General features: G+C 48.1%; 1 protein-coding gene across 2 annotated transcripts in view; it reads right to left on the reverse strand.

Moving 5' to 3' along the window:
* EFHC2 (EF-hand domain containing 2) overlaps positions 1-18,785 on the reverse strand; it is a 59,718-nt gene extending 40,933 nt beyond the window's left edge. Inside the window, exons 1-3 of one of the 2 annotated variants that reach the window (XM_054973952.1) lie at positions 18,667-18,785; positions 7,491-7,679; positions 2,312-2,462 (exon numbers count right to left, since the gene is read on the reverse strand). In XM_054973952.1, the coding sequence (XP_054829927.1) occupies positions 2,312-2,462; positions 7,491-7,679; positions 18,667-18,708 (382 nt within the window). In that variant the 5' untranslated portion in view covers positions 18,709-18,785. Of the gene's footprint in view, positions 1-2,311; positions 2,463-7,490; positions 7,680-8,641; positions 8,661-18,666 lie in introns of those variants that run through there. The other variant, XM_054973953.1, reaches the window with a different exon arrangement.
* Between the last annotated feature and the right edge of the window lie 2,236 nt (positions 18,786-21,021).

Raw genomic sequence — 21,021 nt, forward strand, 5'->3', positions numbered from 1 at the left:
GGAGATAATACAGCTGAGTACATTCCTTCTAATAAATTTGTTGTCAAATAGTGTGTACAATTATTTATGATAACTATTTGCCAGCTGAACTTATTTGAGGGAAACCTTTTGCAACCCATTGTAAGTAGTTTTATACTCTTCTTGTGCCTATAGTATCCTGGCTGATCCTCAACAAATCAGTTCTTCTTGTCTTTCTTTCTGGCTAGAAGAAAAGATTGTTGTCAATAACTTCCCAGAAAATGCAATAATCTTGCAAAGCTTGGCTTTTGTCAAAGAACTACATGACGGTCCCTTTAACAGTTGGTGAGTTTTTAGATAGGCCTGCAAGATCTTCAATAGGCTAAGCTTGCAGCAAAGTATAAATGGATCCACTTAGACTTTGGCACGGACTGGCATCCCCTTCTATCAGCAAAAAGAATGTGGAATAAGGCTGGTGAGCAGCTGGTCATTCCTGCACTATCAAATGAGCAAAAAACTGCAGTCGGGCCCCTCCCAGAATGGCCTGTGGTTGACAAATTTGAATAGCAAGGATTTTTATCTCCTTTTCTGCTTTTTTCTTATCTTGAAAATCAATACACCTTCCTATGAAACATTAAAATGGGACTCATAAGCTTGTGCATGGTATTTTTGTATGTACTGGCTTTGTGTATGCTGTTTCTCTGTAATGTTGCCACTAGTGCTATTTTCCCATTAAAACATATGTAATCATCATTATTTTAAAATACATTATTGTAAATACTTACACAGTTGTATTCTGTATGGAGTTAAAATGGGATGTGTTTATGTTTGGAAAGTATTATGTTGGTGCAGACAGGCAAAGATGGAGGCAGATAAAGTTTGGCCCATTCTTTGAGTAATTATTTCACTACTTTGGTATGTTCTCCCATGATCTGGAGCCCTCTTAGCCCCAAAGAAGGCAAAAAAGCATGATAATTTTAGCACCAAAATCTTAAAACAGCAGGGATCAAAAACTGATTTTAGGTCTGTGCTTTTAAATATATCCTCACAATAAATTTCAGGAAATTTTTGTTCATAGAACATTTAGCCCAAGGTCAGTGGGTCTACCTCAATGTACTGAGAAAAAATAGTTCCCAGACAGTGGAACAAAAAACACTTTCTCAGTATATTTTTCCTTTTCACCTAATGGCCTGTATGCTCTGTTATCCTCTTCCAACAAAGAAGACCTGATCATAAGTATATACACTGCCAATTTTTGAAGCATTTGGAAACATCAGATGCCTTAAGATAGTCAGTGATTCACTGGAGCTGGGGGGATGTGACAGCAGCCTTATGTTCCTGACTGCACTTTCCATTTTCCTTTTCATCCTTGGGGAAACTTGCCAGCAGGCAGCTTCTCATTCCTGTGCAACTGGCTGACCTTGGGGAAGTTGGCCAGCTCCTTCTTAACTAGTCTCTGGCTGGGATCTCAACCACAGGAGGAACATGAGATAACCCCAAGGGATGGACCATAATGTTTCCATACCAGAGAACAGCAATCATCTGGGGTTCAATTGACAGGAGTTTACATAGTGTAAGTCCCCCCACACTGTCCATCCCTGAACATGAAATGTTTAAAAAATTATCACTTGCAAAAGCATTCTGAGTTCAGAAAGATAAACAGAATTCGTATGTATCTTTCAAGGTTATTGTTCTCGCCTTCTCTCCTTGATTTACATATATCTTAATCTGGCATTTAAATGTCCATTCCAAACTATAACTTAGTCCAGACCCAACACATTTTGATTATATACTGATTTTTCGGTTTACCACTAGTGCTTATAGGTTTTAATTTTTGCCTTAAGATGATTCTCTATGACAACACAGAAAAGAGGTCTACAGCTATCAGTTAGAAGTTGGTGCCTTCCTATCCAAGAAATCCATGGGGAAATACACAAAATATGAAAATGTCTCAGTACCGTCTTTCCAGTTTCACTTAAAATCTCCATTCAGATAAGATGTTATTTCCAAGGGAAAGAATGGAATCTCATAAGTCCTAGGAAATCTCATTATTGTAAGCTGCCTTGAACCACAAGGAAAGTCTGGGTAAAAATGGTTTGATAGATAAACAAACAAATGGGCAAACATATCTGCCAAGAAACCTCTGGATCCCTCTGGATAACCCCTCGTAACGCATTTGAGCCTTTCACTTTCAGACAGATACACACAGTACACTAAATTAGAACAAAGATGCTACTACTAACTTTCAGTGGCATCTTGCCTGGCTCAGCAGGACTCAAGGGCCCCCAGAAGTTTGCACCCTTAATCCTTCCTCTTGGCAGACTGTACACAAGCCCATTCACATTAATGTTACCTTGTGGGATTCCACTATTCATCACCTTGGGTTCAACCACCTGAATTGTGTCATCTTCTAGGTAGAAATATATTTTACAATGTCTTATTCTGTACAGCTCTTGATTTTTGTCAGGAACTTCTTCATCAAAATAAGCATCAAAAGACAATACCTGTACAGAAAGCACAAATCAACAAAATCAACACACAGTGTGTGTTGTAAGCAAAGGATGTACATTAAGTAAGGCAGTATAAATATACAGCAACAGTAAGCACCGCACAAATATACAATATGGCAGTATAAATACACAGGATAAAACCAAGGAGAGGGGAACACTGTAAACTGCTTTGAGTCCCCATTGAGGAGAAAGGTGAGGTATAAATGAAGTAAATAAACATTTGGTTCTAGAAGTTTGAATTTCAATCTGGCGCTTTACCTCACTGAGTTTCATCTTCACTCAAGAAATTTAAACTGGTTGCTTCTTAAACAATTCTGCAAAGTGAACACAAAATCTACATGGACTGGAATATATAATTGATTTTTTTCCAGATTCTCTCATTAACAAAATTAATGCTTAGTACAAATAGAATGAGCATGTGAACACAGTCTAAGAGCTGCAAAGCTTCATATTCTTATATGCATTCAAAACAACAAAGGTTTGTCTTGTGGTACCTTAAACACTTATTTTCATCTGTTCCCTGTAATGTAGCACATCTACACCTTGGCCTGGTGGATCTTCTGGCCTCCCTTTCTAATAGATTTTTCTCTCCTGCCCTGCATGTACTCAGGCATATATATTTCTGCCCCATGGGTATAAAATTTCACACAGCTGATGAAATGGCTGATGAAATGGCTAATGAAAGCTTCTGCCATCATATTTGTTAGTCTTTAAAATGTTACACAATTATCTGTTGTTTTGGGTACAGCTGAGAAATATGTTTACCCCTATACAGTCATTTATTTAACACATTAAAGACACACACATACTCTGTAATGATGAAAACAGTAAACAGTAAACTTCATGCAGAAAAGTCACAAAATAATATGAAATCTGTATCACACGTACATTTCTGAAATTGCTAAAATTACATTACTATACAAGTGTATAATGCAATTTATAATGTTAGCGGTGAAAGAGAAGAATGCTATTTAAGCACCACCTGCTGGCTTGATTAATCCAGTATGAAAGGGTAGTCAGGCCTTGCGTTGCTAGTAGGCAAGTGTTATTTTGTGATCTTCAAAACAAACTATCTTGTTACCAGGTTTGGGCTTTTTGGCAGTGGAGAACTCAAACATAAATCACACTGGGCTCCTTGAATACCCCTCATAAACCAACCAACCCCTAATATTCTAGTAGTGGTGGTCTTTTAAAAGCATTTGAAGGCTTTCCAGAACACTTCTCTATTTTATTTACCGAATTTCTGATCCATCTCGTCCAAAGTAACAATATGTTGTTATTATGGTTGTTGTTGTTAACAAACTAACAAATCCTAAGCAGAATTACTCCATTCTAAATCTGGAGTCCAGATTGGAGTCACTCTGGATAGGATTTCACAATTAGAATTAGGGGTGTGCAATTCAGATTTGGACTGCGACTGGAGCCTGATGCCCAGTGAGTGGATTCCTGACTGCTGCTGCCTGCTGAGACCTGCTGCACCTGGAGGACTTCTCCTGTTGCCTGGTTTGAGAGTCATAGACTCATTGGCTCCTCTCTTGGAGGGGGAGCAGGTTGGCTTGGTGTCTGGGAGGGATAGAGTTGGGGGAAGGGAAAAGGGTTTTTTTTTACTTTGCATTTTAAAAACTGCTTTTTTGCTCTGTGGGAGGGTGCTTGGGCTTTTGTGGCGAGGGGCTTTGGTTTCTGGCTTTTGAAATTGGTTATATTTACTGTTAATTTTATTGTTTGTTCTTCTTGGGATGTCTTTTGTATTATCTTGTTGTGGATGATTGGTTGTTTTGGTTTTGATCGTTCCTGTTAATTTTATTAAATTCACTTCTTCTGGTGGGGGAGGGCTGTTTTCTCCATTTGTTGGAATTTGCTCTTTCTTTACAGAAGTTTGGATGGTGCTTTTTTTAACTGGGTTCTGTTTTCTGTTGTCATAATAGTTTGGTTTGGTCAGGTGTTCAATTTTTGTAGGTTGTTTTTCTTCTAGGGGGTGTTTGTTGAGGGGCTTAGTTCTGTTTGTTAATTTAAATTACCTAGTTGTGTTTGGGTGGGTATTCACAGAGGGTTGTGAACTTTTAAACAGTGTTTTAAGGTAGGCTAGTTGTAGGTCTTGTAAATTAAAACTTAGTAGGTAGCTTTTAGGGACCAAAGAGAGTTTTTCCCATTTAATAGGCTTGTGTAGGAATTAAGAAGAGTTTAGGTTCTACTCGAAGTCTATAGATAAACAGGCCACCCATTAGTGACATTTAACAAGTTTTTTCCCTGCCTAGAGGACTGGCTCACCATCTCACAGATGGTTGAGGTACTGAGGCCCTTCAAGGAATTCACTGTCACAGTCTCATCTGACACAACAACCCTGGATCTGGTCATTCCTCTGGTGCATATGCTTCATAGTGCTATGGCCTCCTCCTGCACCCAGACGCAGGTTGTGCAGACCTTGTTCCAGGAGGGTGCACACTCATGAGAAGGCTGCAATGGGGCATTGTGTCCCAGTTGCAGCCCCTCACCGAGAAGGAGTCGTACATGTTGGCAACCATGTGCGACCCACCCATCAAGGGCAATTTCGACAAGCAGGCCAAGCACCTCAATAGTACTACTTGGGACTTATTGCACTTGACCCAGGTGGGCTTATGAAAGCTTATACTACAATTGTTAGAGTCTTTAAGTTGCCAAACAGACACAGAAACATAGGGCTGGAAGGGTCATCTAGTCCAACTCCCTGTACAATGCAGGAAATTCACAGCTATCTCCCCCCACTCCCCCAGTGGTCCCTGCTCCATGCCCAGAGGAAAGCAAAAAACCTCCAGGATACCCGGCCAATCTGGCCTGGAGAAAATTTCTTCCTTACCCCAAGTGGTGCTTGGCATTATCCTAGGCATGTAAAGAAGGGCCACGAGAGCCTAGCACCAGCTCATCCCTTCATGTCCTCCCTCTCCTGATCTGCCTACATTCATACTGAGACATAGAATCATCATTGCTGTCACGTGGCCATCTAGCCTCTTCTTAAATACCTCCAAGGAAGAAGAGCCTTTTGTTGTTTTGGCTGCAACAGATTTTTTTTTATCGCTGAAAGTACCTCATTGTCTATATAATCTTCTCAACAGCCCAGTAAAAACTATTACTACTTTCATATTGCAGATGATGGGGTGAGGCTGAGAAACAGTGGCTTGTCTAAGTCCAACTAATTTACTGATGGATAGGGTGAGATTTGAACAGGAACTTCATAGCTCATGCTGTTGGATACTACACTACATCCAGTTAGTGGTTCACTGATTTACACCCAGATCCCAAGATTAGGTCATATCATTAGTGCAGTCATCTTCAAGTTTCCATATCCAGGATCCACCCTTAATGCCCAGGTAGCAGCATGTGAAACACTGAGATCAAATGACGAGACATCCTGTGGTATCATAGCCACACGACAAGAAATCACATGACCTTACAGATGTGTAGGAGCTGCCAGTGTTGTCACCTGTAACAAGCTCAGCACTATGGTAAATGCCCCCAAAAGGTTAGTGACAGGAAACACAAGACAAGCACCAGGAAAAGTACTGTCAGCATGAGCAACTTTTGAAACTTCCCTCCTAGCAGAACCTCTCCCTTGCCTTCTCTTTCTGATGGCCCTGATCCCCCTACCTCCAAGAGTCATCCAGTGTCCCTCACTTGCATTTGCAACACAGAGCCTCTCTATAAGAAAAAGAGTCGCTTTCTCGGAGGGTGGGGGCTAAGTACATCTTCAGAACATTTGAGGCCTGACTAGTGGGGATGGGTGGTGGCTGGTAAGAGTGTTGGACTAAGATTTGGGAGGCCTCGGTTCAAATCCCCACTCTGCCATGGAAACCTACTGGGTGACCTTGGGCCAGTCACACTCTCAGATTAACCTACCCCATAGGGCTGTTGTGGGGATAAAATGGGGAAGTGGAGAATGTTGTAAACCACTTTGGGTCACCAATAGGGAGAAAAGGAGGGTATAAAAAAGTAAATAAAATAAAAATAAATGAAAAGCAGGCTAAGAAAAAGAATGCAGAGGGGCACTTTCACAGACAGGGACTTCATACCGCAAACATGTGAATGGAACTGCAGAAGACCAACTGGTGGGGCAGATGGCCAAGATAGAAAGAGAAGCCAAAGGAGAGATTCTGCAGGGAAAGGAGCATCCATATTACATGCATGTACACAGAATACTGGAGGCCTCACTGGGAAGGGGGTAGGCAATGGCCAAGCTAGATGTCAAGTGGCGAAAGACAAATGACAAAAGAGTGTTGGAGGGGGTCAGTCTCTGAACCTGTGATAAATAGGAATCCTACCCACCACTGACAGTGTGGTCCCATAAGAGTGATGCCCTTTCAAAGCCCACTAAAGTTAACTGGCATAGAAGGAAGTATCTCTGTTTACGACTGTACTTTGAGAAACTTTGCCTCATCATCCTACTGCACCTGAGAGTCAGAACACAGGAGATAAACTTCACATGAAAAGCACCTGATTGGTCCCGCAATATCTGCTAGTAGTCTAAAAACCCCACCCCTCTCCGAGCGAAGTGTAATTTCTTGCAAAGAACAGCCACTCAACTGAAAAGATTGTCTTTCAATGAGATTCTCTCAGAGAGAGACTGATTCTCTTTCAAAAATCAAACCAGCTGGTTTTGCTTCAGCTCAGAGATGGAGGTGGGGTGGGGTGAATCCGAGCTGTGATTCCCTGTCGGGACGGACAGATTTCTCTCTTGCTCGTAAAACACCTCTACTTTTTTTTTCTGTCTCTTGTTACGTCGTTCCCCCACCCACTCCCATCCCAAGTTCTCAGAGAATTTTTGAAAGAAAGAGTGTGTGCGTGCGTGTGTGTGTGTGTGAAACTCCCCCCTCTCTCCCCAGCAGAGAATCACATGGAGCAGATGGTTTTTTTAAACTACAATTCCCAGGGATCATAGCAGGATCTGACACTTGCCCCTGAGTATCATGTGTTTTGACCCTCAGAACAAAATTCATCTTCCATCCTAAATACATAGGAAACAAGTACTTCAATGCACTGCTTTCAGCATACCTGTTTATCAAATGCTACCCATGAAGGTGCATCATTTCCAACACCTCTAGGAAAAATGCTATACTTAGGTTTCAGTTTCTGTCCAAGCAAAGGTTCACCTCCTATTCCAGGTTTGTCTTCTCCCACCAACATAGAAACTCTGTTGCAGTAACTCCAGTGTTGAGATTTATGGAATTTTTCTTTCCCTAGCTGCAATCAAAATGAAATTGATGTTTTTAGAACAAAACATGTCAGAATATTTATAAAAACAACTACTACAAGAATAAAAAAACTTCCAAAGTTCACAAAACAGTGTTAAACATAAACAAGATAACCATAAAGAGTTAAACTGATATTGTTTCCAAAGGACAATAAATCATTTATAGGTACTGCCTATGCCAAATGTTTACTCATTTGACCCGCCTCCACTGCAACATACCCCTGAAGTGAATGATGCCCATTTGGTTGCAGTAACTTTGAGCACAATCTATAAAGCACATTTCTGAAATAATTTTCTCGGTGTTCAAATGGAATGCCACTGAAATGAATGGGTTTGCACCCTGAGGAGGTCAGGACAATGAAACAGTGGAACAAGCCGGTGCTGCTTGTAGGGCGTTGTGGCTCTGCTTCGTGCAGCCTTGTGTATTTTCTTCACCTGCAAATTGCAGGGCTCCCTGTTATATGGACTTTGACTTTCATACTTGTACTTACCTGTACTTACCTGGTGACTGAGCGTGGATACATGCACCTGTTTTTCATTGTTCTTTTGACTTGTTCTTTATTATTGTGATTTACCTGTGACTATATCACTTTATTGTGAATGTCTTCAGTGTTTTTGACTGTGCTTACCACTCACTTGTGTTGAGCACTGTTTGTAACAGAATATGTTTTGAGTGGGTTCCTCTTTTTATATTCTACATAAAACAATAAATGCTGGCAACTGTTCAAGTGGGCATGTAGGACTTTCTTGAACATCTGTACTATTGATTTATTGTGCAGTTATTTATTGTCCATTGCTTACTTGCAGCTGTAATGGTTTTATTTGCAATTGACATTGAGTGTTTTAATTATTAACTGGTTTTGGTCCCAAACATGGGGCAAATCCACATTACTCATTCTAAGTCACATGTTCCCCGCATTCCCCACGCAATCCCGAGTGCCGGTCACATTACCTCATTAAACAGACGCATTTCATTCGCATTTCTCCCAAATATGTGGTCACAGGTTTTCAACGGGAGTTTGCTGCCTATTGTTAAGGGTCCCAGGAGTGCAGTGGCGCGGCAAGAACAACCCCAGACACAGCGCATATGGAAGAAAACATGGCCAAACTTTATTGACAGAAAACAGCAACAGGAGCATTGGCAGTCATGAGGATCGGATCCCACAATAGCATCGGCTGGCCCGCCTGCCAGCCGATGACCCCATCCCCCTCAGACCCGCGCTGAAGGGGGGGAAAACCAGGAGTGGCATTCGGGGGGGGAGATCATCTGGGTGTACACCCCTGCATGATCCCCCCTGCCACCTGGGAGTGAGTCCTCCCTGACAGCCCCCGAGCTGGGCATGCAAATCCGTCCTCACTCCCAAGATCCCATAAGGGGATCCCCCTTCCAGGGAACCAGGGCGTGCCCTGATCCCCGAAAAGAGATCCGATCCCATGACCACCGCCACCAGAGCCACCCCAGGAGCTCCCGCCAACGCTCCTACAACCTCAACCATTCCAACAGGCCATCCCTCAGGTCCTGAAGCCAGATGTCCTGCCCCCAGGATGACAAATGAACCCCGTCTGGGCGAAAGAGCGCCTCCAGCCGAAAAGAAATGTCCGGGTGCACGATCAGCAAGCCCCGTGCCTCCATGATGTAACGTGCCATGGCCCGGGCCACCCGCTGGCGGATTCCGTCGACCTTTTCTGGATGCCGCGCGTAGCGCCACACCCGCCTCTGGAGCAAGTCCGACCAGAGGAAGAAAGTCCCTGGGAACAGCCCCCGCAGGTAGTCCAAATCTTTGCACATTGCCCGTTGGAGCTCCGGTCCTTCCCGCCTTCCCAGATAGTTCTCACCCAGCTGGATGATAAGCGCGTCAGGTGACCCCAGGCGGCGGGCCTGGTGGACCAAGGTGGGTACCAGTGCCTCCCACAGCATGCCGCGGTCTCCAATCCAGCGGATCTCGACAGCATCGTCCAGTCCAAGGTGGGCCCCCCATCCGGACACCGCCGCATACTTCCCGGCCCAGTGGACGATGCTGTGGCCACAAATCCACACCTTCCTTCGGTGACCTGGAGACGGGAGGAACACAAGACAGGGTCAGCAAGCGAGGACCCGTGAGGGGCGGATGTAGGAGAGAAAGGCCCTCGACCTCCAGCGGCCGAGGCGCCGGACAACCCGGTCGGGGAGGCCCAGGCCCGCCGCTGCCGTGGCGGCCCCAATGCGAAAGGAGTGAGAGGCGAATTCCGTGGGGGGGGAGGCCGGAGGCCTGGAGTCCTGCTTGCAGAATGGAGACGAACTGGTACCGGGTGACCGGAGAACTATCGCCGTGAACCAGGAAGGGGCCGGGGAGGGAGGGCGGACTGCCAGGTAGGCCCGGACCGCCGCGACGGGGCATAGGGTCTGGCCTCGCAGGGCCCGTAGGCGCACGGCAACCCCCCGTCCCAGCTGATCCGCTTTCGACCTCCTCACGGTGATAGCCACCATGTGCCTGGAAGCGGAAACATCCCTGAGGGCAATCGCCCTGCCCGAACCGTCCCAGCGGGAGCCAACTACCAGCTCGCTGACACGGAAGGCCCCGAAGAAGGCCATCGTGAAGGCCGCCCGGAAGAGCCGCGCCTCGTAGGCGGTCCAGCATATGCTGGGAACCGCCTTGAGAAGTGCCTCCAGGATGGAGAAGGTGATAGGTCTCCGCTGGTCAGGAGGGCGAGGGGAAAGCCGCCCCATCCCTCTATGGCCCAGCGGGCCTCGAAACAATCGCAGGGGTCTGGAAGCCCTTCTGCCCTGCTAAAGAAGGAGATGCCTGCCAGGGCCGCCCGCATGGTCCTGGGCGCGAGACCCTGGCCCCGCATGTGTGCTAGGTACTGCAGCACCGACGTGCGGGATGCCGGCCAGGGGGCCCGCTTGTTGTTGCTCGCGGCGAAGGCCAGGAAGCGTGTCACAGCCTTGGTGTAAGCTCGCCGGGTTGATGGTGCCACTGAATTCAGGATCCCTTCCATCACGGTGCTTCGCCAACTGCCGACAGAGCTGCTGGAAATGGGTCGGGTGTGCGGCTGGCCTCGGGAGCCAAGCTGAAGAACCTCTCGCGGATAGTGCATCCGCGATGCCGTTATCCAAACCTGCTACATGGCGAGCGGAAAAGGAAATGTTAAATGCAAGGCAGCATAAGACGAAACGGCGAACGAGACGCATGACCCGCTCAGAGCGAGAGGACTGCTTGTTGATGACCTGCACGGCGGCCTGGTTGTCGCACCAGAAGAGAACGCGCCTGTCCCTAAACTGCTCCCGCCAGATGGTCACTGCGACCAGAATGGGAAAGAATTCCAAGAAGGTAAGGTCCCTCAGGATCCCCAAGCCGGCCCAGGAGGGAGGCCATCGTTGTGTGCACCACCTCCCCTCAAAATAAACGCCAAATCCCAGGCTGCCGGCCGCGTCCGATTGAACCTGCAGGCCGGAGCCCGGGGATAAGGGAGTCTGCCACAGGGAGACCCCATTATAATGGGACAAAAATTCTAGCCACACCCTGAGGTCCTCCTTGATTCCTGCCGTTAAGCGGATATGGTGGTGGGGCGCGGATGCCCCCCTACAGGCCCTGGCGAGGCAGGAGCAGAAGGCGCGCCCTGGGGCAACCACCCTGCAGGCAAAATTTAGGTGCCCAATGATGGCCTGCAGCTCCCTGAGAGTGCACTTCTCCCGGGTCAGGGTGCCTGAGACGATGTCTCGTAAGCGGCCCAGCTTGTCGAGGGGAAGGCGGGAAAGCCCTGCCTCGGAGTCTAGCTCGATGCCGAGGTAGGTGAGCCGGGTGGTGGGGCCCTCTGTCTTTTCCTGCGCGAGAGGGACCCCCAGCTCGGCGGCCAGGGATTGGAATGCCTACAGCCGAGACGTGCACGTGTCGCCACCGGGGGCGCCATTATCAGGAAATCGTCAAGGTAGTGGCTGATGTGCGGGGACCCCATGCGGCCCTTGGCTGCCCATTCAATAAAGGTACTGAATGTTTCGAAGGCGGCGCATGCCACGGAGCACCCCATCGGCATGGCCCAGTCCACGTACCATCCCCCCTCGAATTTGAACCCCAGTAAGCAGAAATCTGACGGGTGAACCAGCAGTAATCTAAAGGCGGACTCCACGTCGCATTTGGCCATAAGGGCCCCGGGCCCGCAGAACCGCACCAGGCAGACTGCCTGGTCGAAGGAGGCGTACTTCACAGTGCATAGCTCTTGAGGAATGAAGTCGTTAACTGATGACCCCCGGGGGTAAGAGAGATGGTGGATTAGCCTGTATTCCCCCGGGGCCTTCTTGGGGACAACGCCCAGTGGGGAGACCCTTAAATTGGAAATGGGAGGAGAGGGAAAGGGACCCGCCACCCGGCCCAACGCCACCTCCTTGGCTATTTTAGCTGCAACCACCTGCGGCAAGTCTCTAGCGGACCTAAGGTTCCCCGAGGAGGTGGGAACCCGCGGGCCGGTGAAAGGGATGCGGAAGCCCCTTGTAAACCCCTCCAGCAGGAAGGCCGCAGCAAGCTTATTAGGGTATCGGGAGAGGAGGGGGCGGAGGGCATCGACCCGAACCGGGGTGTGGGCGAGGCCCAGCTCCGTGCTCACGGAGCTACTTCCCGCCAGCGGCGGGTGGGGCAGTACTGGAGCCGGATCCCCCATCCTTGTGCACCCCACCACTGGAGGCCCGGCCCCCCCGAAAGGGCGCCGCGGCCTGTGACCCACGGGTACAGGACTGGCGGGGGTGGGGGGCCCCACACGTGTCGCAGATGTGCTTGTAACGGCACTTGGGCCGCTGGCACCTGCCCTGATTGAATTCCCAGCACAGGCCACGCGGTTTGTCCCGGCGGCCCGCCCAGCATCCCCCTCGGGGGCCTTCACCCTTGCCGCGCATGTGAGGACCAACCAGTAGCAGCCAAAGCTTCTGGCTGATGAGGTCCCACCGGGCCTTGGGGCTGTGGGAGGCTCTTTTGCGAAAGGCCTCGTCATAGTCAAACGCGGCCATGTCCCCTGCCAGCGCCCTGGCCCTCAGCATGTTGCTCAAGTGATTGGAGAGGTGCCAGCCCCTTTCTGGGTACGCAATCTGAACCACCCCCATGTAGACGGTGAAACCCTCCAGCCAATTGTTGAAGGAGCGGTCTGCCACCTCCCTCCTGGCCCCCTTTCCTTTCCCGCCTGGAGGGGGGGCGCCCTGCCGTCCTCAGCCTCCGGCCTGAGCAGGCTGAAGATGTCAATGTAGTACCCGTCTAGGATACGCTTGCGGACCTTCCGCGCCAGGTGAATCCCCGGGGGGTCCTCATTGTCCCTGGGGTCCCCGAGGGGGGGGAGCCCTCCCCCTGATCAGAATCCCACACCCCCCGGGGGTCTCCTTTGCCAAGCTGGGCCCCCCTGCGCCTCTGGGCCCACCCTGGGATGCCCGGGACATGTGCCGCAGTGCCCCAATACTCCTCCCAAGGGGCCCCTTCGTCCAACGAGGAGGACTCATCTGAGGATCCATCGCAGCTTGATTCCTCGTGCCTTCTACGCCGCCGCCCCTCCTTCCGTGAGGTCCTCCTGCGCTTGGAGACTGGCTGCCTCTCTCTGCTGGAGCTGCTGGAGTGTGGCGACCGTGTGCCCCGTTGCCTCCTGCGGGCCCTGGGGGCTCTCTTCTGGGCACGGGATTGCCTGGGGACCTCGACAGGCTCCGGTGAAGGCGATGCCCTCCCAGACCCGGAGTTCCCCAGGCGATCCACCCGGGCTGTGAGCACTTCGAGTGCTCTAGCGATGCTGTGGAGAGAGCTGGGAGAGGCCTCCCGGGCCCTGCTGGGCTGCCTCCGGTTAGCACCCCTTTCTTTGGATGCAGAACGAGCCCGCCTCCTTCCACCCACTGCCCTGCCTCCCCCAGTGGTTGGCACAGGGGGTGCTGGCAGGCTCTTGCCTCCCTTAGCTGAGGCTGGGCGCCCTGTGCCCCTGCAGCTCTGGGCCGGCCCATGCCTGCCCTGGGTAGCCTTGCTGGCCTTTGGCTGCCCTCCCTTGGGAGGTTGTGTTGGCCTGGGCCCGCGGGAGCCCGCTGTTTTAGGCCTCCGTGCCGGCCTGGTGGAGGTTGATGCAGCCTTTGTGGTTGCCGAGGAGGCCCGCTGCAGCCCTTTTTTGGGAGCCATAACCCCTTGCCGGACCGTGGGTGAGGGGCGGGGTAAATGCAGCACCGGCCCTCCCTCCCTTGGGAACAAGCCACCGGCCCTGGCCTCCTCTTGCTGTGTGGGGGGGGGGGCGCAGCTAACTCCCGCCTTGCTCCCGCCGGCCTCGTGCGAGCGCCGGTCAGGGAGCTGGGGCCTTGACCCGCGGGAGTCCCTGGCGCGGCCGGTGTTCTTCGCTCCCACCCGGCTTAGTCTTGAACGAGCCGGGGAGCTGCGCTGCGGAGGACGCAAGGGAGAGGCTCAGCTAAACCTCTCCCTCTTCGCGTTCCTCCGGTCTTCCGCGCCACGTGGTTCCTTCTGTCTTCCGGCCGCCGATCCTCTCGCTGTCGCCGCCGAGCCCGAATGCCGGGAGGAGGGGGTGGCGGCCGGTATTTATGCCGAGCCGCTGGACCTGAGGGAAGATTCCCTCCCCCAGGTCCGGCCGGGGCCCCGCCCCCCCCGGCAGCACGCTGATTGGCCGCCCGGGCTTAAATCTACTGGCTGCTGGCCGGCCCGGGGCATGCCGGGCCGGCCCGCCCCTGCAGGCAGCAGCCACGCCGGCCCTCCTTTCCCCCATCGGCAGCAAACCTCCCACCCAGTAAGTCGGGCGTTCGCGCTTCATAGTGGCCATGAACAGGCCAATGAGCAATTTATGCGTTTTTTTTAAAAACCACCCCCCTTCCTGTCTCTCCGGCCGTTCCGAGAGTTCCTATTGGCTGATTCAACTTGCAAGTGCTCCGTAGTCTGCAAAAGACTGTTTTTGACTTCATAGCATTGGATTTATTGATTATGCTGTTTCTGAATCAAATCTGGTAGTTTGAAAAATCATTTTGGGGTGAATCCATCCTCAGAACGGACTCGCGAAACTTCCTTTTTAACTGTTTTTTATTTTTTTTATTTTATATTACTGTAATATCAAAATTATGAAATATCAAAATAATGACACTCCAAGGAAGTGAAACTTCAGTAAAATTCAGGCACTGAACTGTCCTGCATAGGAAATGCCCACGAAAGCTTCCCACATGCTTCCAAATTTCCAAAAAAGAAACGGGAGAGAGCCATCAGTGCTGTCAGTGGGGGAAAGAGAGGCATCATTATCTTCAATGATGTTTCTTTATAAGGCAAGATCGAAATAACGGAAAAGTGCGCTAAAAAATTTTTTAAAAAATGGGCGGGAAAGAAAGGTTTCCCAAAAGGTTGCCCAAAAAAGCGGTTTTCGAGCGGCCGTGTGACCGGAGGGACGCGCGAGAAAGACGGATTGGAAGCAGGAATGTGAACAAAGAGGAAAAAATCGCGGATTGGAGGCAAACGGAAGATATCCGATAAACATGCGGGTAATGGGTGAATGTGGATTTGACCATGGTTTGTATTTAAAAAAAAAAAATCTAGGTACATCTGTTTAGCTACATTCCACCTATAAACCATGGTTTGATTAAACTCTAGCAAGATGCCTGAATACAGGCTGCCCAATGATGTAATATTTTATGTCTGAATGCATGCTGTGATTTGCTGGTGGGTAATAAACGGAGATTCTAAACTATAGTTTGTACCTGGCTTAACTGTGGTTTGTTGTGACAACTCATTGCAAGAACTTTGAGCCCTGGAACCACCCCTTTAGTCTCGAGCATACAGAGAAAGAAGCACACATTCATTAATGATGTTTTCTCAGGACATGCTCTCTCTCCTACTGCTGACTTGTCAAGCCATTACCGCTGCCACCCAACTAATAGTGACACACCTAGCAGGAATATGCACTGCAGCCTCTGCAGATAGAAAAATTTAAATGAAAAAGATATGGGGATGTTTCTGTTTGGGGGATGTGTCAAATTGGCTGGACAAAAAAGAGTGGCTGACAATCAGCAAAAGAAAAAGACTGATGAGGGTTCTAAAATGACCATTTTGTTTCCCAGTTTAAAAGTTAAGAAATTTGATGAAGCTGCTAGACAGAAAAGGGAAGGAAAAGTGAAACTGATAATCCTAACCCAAGTGGAACTTGGTATTCCATGCAGGAAGGGAGGCAAGCAGCAGACTTCTGGGATTTATGAACAAACTGTGGCCTGCTTAGTAGATATAAGGGTTTGTGTAACAAACTAGTTTAAACAAATCACAATTTAGCATGATGTTTGAATGCAAGATGACTTTTCCAGGTATTGACTTTATTATTGCAAAACTTTTCTAAGAGTAAGCCTCACTGAATAAAATAAGATTTCTGAGCAGACCTGCTTGGATTACTTCTTTAATCCCACCCCCCCCACCCCCAAAATAAAATTTAAAAAACGCATTTTTGCCACCAACTTTGAAAGCTATCATACCTATTGCCATTGCTTTGCATGAAACAACTAATAAAGTACAAAGCAAATGCAATATTAATCAAAGAGGGCACAGAAGTGAACAAGTATAGAAGAATTATGTTTTAGATTACTCTTCTAAAAATCTTCTTTAAGCAATCAGCCAAGGAAGGCACAGATGCTGCCACAAACTTTTTAGAACAGTGCCAGATGGAAGCACTGACAGCAGAAGAGGTTGATGGAGGAAGGAGGACAGCACTGGGCAGCATCTCATCCAACTCCTGATTCTTGGTGAGCTTCATAGAATCCTCAGAGTTTTGCATGCTTACGCTACTTCTTTTGTTTTATTTGGGCATACTCATCAAGCACTAAGGTCTAGCATCCATTAACAAAAAGATACAGCATGTAGGTCAAGCTTACAGAGTTATGGGCTATTTTCCTAAGGAACGAGACTTCTTAAATTTCTCGGTTAATACATTTGGAATAGTAACGATCAGTCCAACAACTGACACAGTTGATATCAGATGAAGTAGGTCTATCATGGCAAAGAGCAGGTTACCTGAGAGGCAATACATTCACTGGAGAAAGCAGATATCTGCAAATAAAACTCTATCCCTTTTTGCTCTCCTTGAGACTATCTAGACTGTGTTTCATGACAATGAAAGCAGCAGTCTTCTCATTACAGAAGGATAGGTTTTATCAATTTTGTTCCTGTAGATGGGAAGAAACATCTGAGTGTTTTCAAAACCTGTTCCATTGCAAAACCCATGAGTAGTTTTTATCCACTAGGGAACAGTAGTAAATGGCTGCCAAGCTAAGATACCTATGGTAACACATATACAGTGCAATTCTGTGCTGAGTTACTCCAGCCTAACCCCATTAGAATGAATGGGCTTAAACAGGAATAACTTTCCATAGGATTGCACTGGTAAACATCTAGCAGTTCATTCCAGCATATGGTGCATTCAGCTTGGCAAACAAGCTACTATAATAACTGAGATAAACTGTTAAAAATTTGAAAAGGGAACATTTTTAAAGCTTTTTCAGAGTTTCAGAAGATATCCAACATTCAAACCTGAAGGATGAGCGCAAATCTGAATAGGGTCTCCTGCAGGTACCAGGCTGCACACAGGTGAAGTCAGCAGCAGCCTGTACATGGGCTTTCTCTGTGGTGGCCCCTATCCTGTGGAATGACCTGCCTGAGGAAGTCAGAAGAGCCCCCACTCTCCTGGCTTTCCATAAACAATGCAAAACCGAACTATTCAAAAAGGCTTTTTACTCAAATGCATATGTTTTTGTTTCCAAGGGACTGCTTTGAAATGTTTCACTGCAGTATGTACAGAAGAGTATTCTTGAGGAACACTGTGGGTGGTTAGGTTATACTTGCGACAAATTAAAGGGGGGGGAGAGAGACATATTTAATGGGTTGTTTATAAAAGTTTACTCAGAAGAAATATATAAAAATTATAGGCAACTGTTGATCCACTAGGGAAAAAAATCAGAAATAACAACACTGGAAATACCTTCTTATTATGACCAACCATATTGCCACAAAGTAGTGGGCAAACTTCTGAATTATCTGGAACCTGTTATCAGACTGGATGTTCAGTACAAAAAAACAGGAAAGGGGCAAGGGGAGGGAGAGAGGGATGTCTCTGTGCATGGTGCAGTTTGTAGCCTTCTTGAAATAAGAGTCCAGAAGGTATGGGGGATGTAATACATATGAAGACATATGTATGAGGTGTAAAAGATCTCAAGAGACAGGATGAGGAAGAGCTCTGCTTGTGACACTGGAACAAACCATAACACGTTTATACAGCACTGGACTAAATGAACCATAGATCTAACTCAATGTAAAGTGGTTCTCTATTTAAGAGAGGAAGTCTATGTAATTAGACATTATATAAGAAAGATCATTCCAGATGGGAAGCTGGGTCAGTCTGTGGAACAGCTGACAGATCTCCTTTGGGCCTCTCTTGTGGTGTGTTTTTTTCCAGGTATTTTTCTGGCTTTGTCAAACTTTACTTCATTTGCTGTGAGTATACCTTTTGCCTAGTCAATGCTTCTTTGTGCTCCTGATAAAGTGAGCTCTGACTCAGAAAAGCTTGTGTAGAAATCAATTGTGTTAGTTTTAAAGAAGCCACTGGACTAGAAGGATGCCTCAAAGGAGGAGCTGGATGCTGAGGGGGAATTCCGACAGAAAGGGTTGCAGAGAGGGTATAAAAGTACAGTCCTAATACCCATCAAACACCTGGCTGCCATCTCAGCCCATGTTTTAGGAACTCACAAGTCTCCCCAAACCAACTTTTGAAAGTCCCCGGATCTGAGAATACAGAGAATGTGAGGATGGAGAGCCAAAGAGGCTGTGCGTCCTGTGAGATGTCAGCATCCAAATGAAAGAGAGGAGGAGTGGTTGTCGAGAATGGGTGTTCTGTCGATTACTTCCAGGTGGAGGGTTGGCACGTGGAAGGGCAAAAGCAGGGAAGGGGGCAAAGTTGGGGCGGGCTCAGAAGCTTGGGCAGCTCGTGGAGTGCGCTGGAAAGCAAACTGCCGCCACTTACATTCCTGTTGAAGGAGTATCCAGGCAGGAGCGGTAGCGCCATGGTTGTGCTGGTGCCGGCCACCTCGGGGCTGGTGTTGCTGCCCAAACCCAGCCGGTCGCCCTCCACGCTCCGAGGCTCGAGGCAACGCCGGCACGCTGTTTAGAGTCCTGTTGCCTAGAGACCCCTGTGACGCCATAGAGAGCGGCTGAGGGAAATGTCGCGTTCTCTTCGCCCCTGTTTTTTGCTGCCCCCTGCAGGCAGGCAGCGCTCCCTACAAGCTGAGCGAGCCTTCACTTTCTCCCACTGGCGTGGCGAGTTTTTTTCTGGGTCACTCACCAAGTCAGTCGCACCTTTCCACTGAATCCCATCGTCGTCGACCTTGCAGTCCCTGTAGCACTGACTGCACATTTCTAATTTGCCCCTTACCATTTCCGATCGTACTTGTCCTTACATAGTTAGTTACTAAACCTTTCCGTTTCTTAAGCTGGTCCTACTTAATACAAGTTGGCAATGTACATTTCAGATGTCTATGCCTGATTCTTTCGGAATGGACTCTAGACATTTATCTGAAGATTACAAACTTTGATGTCTCTCTTGCAAAATCCAGCCTGAGTTTTAAAAGATTTCCATATGTCTGGCTAAAGAAGGAGCATAACAACTCAGGCTGGGAAATTCCTGGAGATTTGGGGGTGGAGCCTGAGGAGTTCAGGGTTTGGGGAGGGGAGGAACCCTAGTGGGGCATAATGTCATAGAGTCCACCCTCCAAAGGAGCCATTTTCTCCAGGTCGTCTCTCTTGTCTGGAACTCAGGTGTGAGTGCAGAGATCTCCAGGCCCTACCTGGAGGTTGGCAACCATTGGATACTTAAGTCAACTGTTAAACAAGATCTAGGGTGACGTCAGTTTGATTTCTAGTACTTCTCCTGTGTCCTGAATTCTAAAGCAACTTAGAGGGCCTATCAAGTCTGTGTATAATTTATTGACTTCTGCAATAACATCACATCAGTTCATAATTGTAAATTGCAAAGAAAAATGTTTTGATTGTACAAAAATTCGTTTCAGCCCAGTGACTGGGGGGAAAGTGTGCTCTCATCTGTCATGTAACATAAAAGATATATACTTAATAAGATGTCAAGAAAAAAAGGAAATTGCGAGCAAGATGTATTGTCGAAGGCTTTCACGGCCGGAGAACGATGGTTGTTGGGGGTTTTCCGGGCTGTATTGCCGTGGTCTTGGCATTGTAGTTCCTGACGTTTCGCCAGCAGCTGTGGCTGGCATCTTCAGAGGTGTAGCACCAAAAGACAGAGATCTCTCAGTGTCACAGTGTGGAAAAGATGTAGGTCATTTGTATCTACTCAGGAGGGGTGGGGTTGAGCTGAGTCATTCTGTAAGAGTTTCCCAGGGTGTGGAATGCTAATGGCGGGAGGCTTCAGCCTCCCGCCATTAGCATTCCACACCCTGGGAAACTCTTACAGAATGACTGAGCTCAACCCCACCCCTCCTGAGTAGATACAAATGACCTACATCTTTTCCACACTGTGACACTGAGAGATCTCTGTCTTTTGGTGCTACACCTCTGAAGATGCCAGCCACAGCTGCTGGCGAAACGTCAGGAACTACAATGCGAGCAAGATATTTTTAAAAGCCTTCATTGCAACAATTGACATTCTGTGAAAATGTGTTATTCATTCAGGCCCATATGCTTCTCTTTATCAATGTACAGAAAAGGAATACAGACTCTCAATTTACAGGCTGAGCATAGGGCAGCCCCACCCACCCCCGTCATCTCCGTTCTACCCTCCCAACATCTGAAAGCTCGATGGTTGTTGTGGGTTTTCCGGGCTGTATTGCCGTGGTCTTGGCATTGTAGTTCCTGACGTTTCGCCAGCAGCCGTGGCTGGCATCTTCAGAGATGTAGCACCAAAAGACAGAGATCTCTTAGTGTCACAGTGTGGAAAAGATGTTTGCAGGTCATTTATATCTACTCAGGAGGGGTGGGGTTGAGCTGACTCATCCTGTAAGAGTTTTCCAGGGTGTGGAATGCTAATGGCGGGAGGCTTCACTGTATCCTGAGGAGGTTCTTTTGCATATGGATTGGTGCTTGATGTGCTAATCTTCTCTGCAGGGCTATTGTCGGGTATAGAGTGTTTTGTTAGCCTGGTGTTTTTCAGAACTGGAAACCATGCTCTGTTCATTCTTAAGGTTTCTTCTTTCCTGTTGAAGTTTTGCTTATGCTTGTGAATTTCAATGGCTTCCCTGTGCAGTCTGACAAAGTAGTTGGAAGTGTTGTCCGGTATTTTGGCGTCCTGGAATAAGATACTGTGCCCTGTTTGAGTTAGGCTATGTTCAGCCACTGCTGATTTTTCAAGTTGCCC

This window comes from Eublepharis macularius, chromosome 3 (assembly GCF_028583425.1).
Source record: "Eublepharis macularius isolate TG4126 chromosome 3, MPM_Emac_v1.0, whole genome shotgun sequence".
Taxonomy (NCBI): domain Eukaryota; kingdom Metazoa; phylum Chordata; class Lepidosauria; order Squamata; family Eublepharidae; genus Eublepharis; species Eublepharis macularius.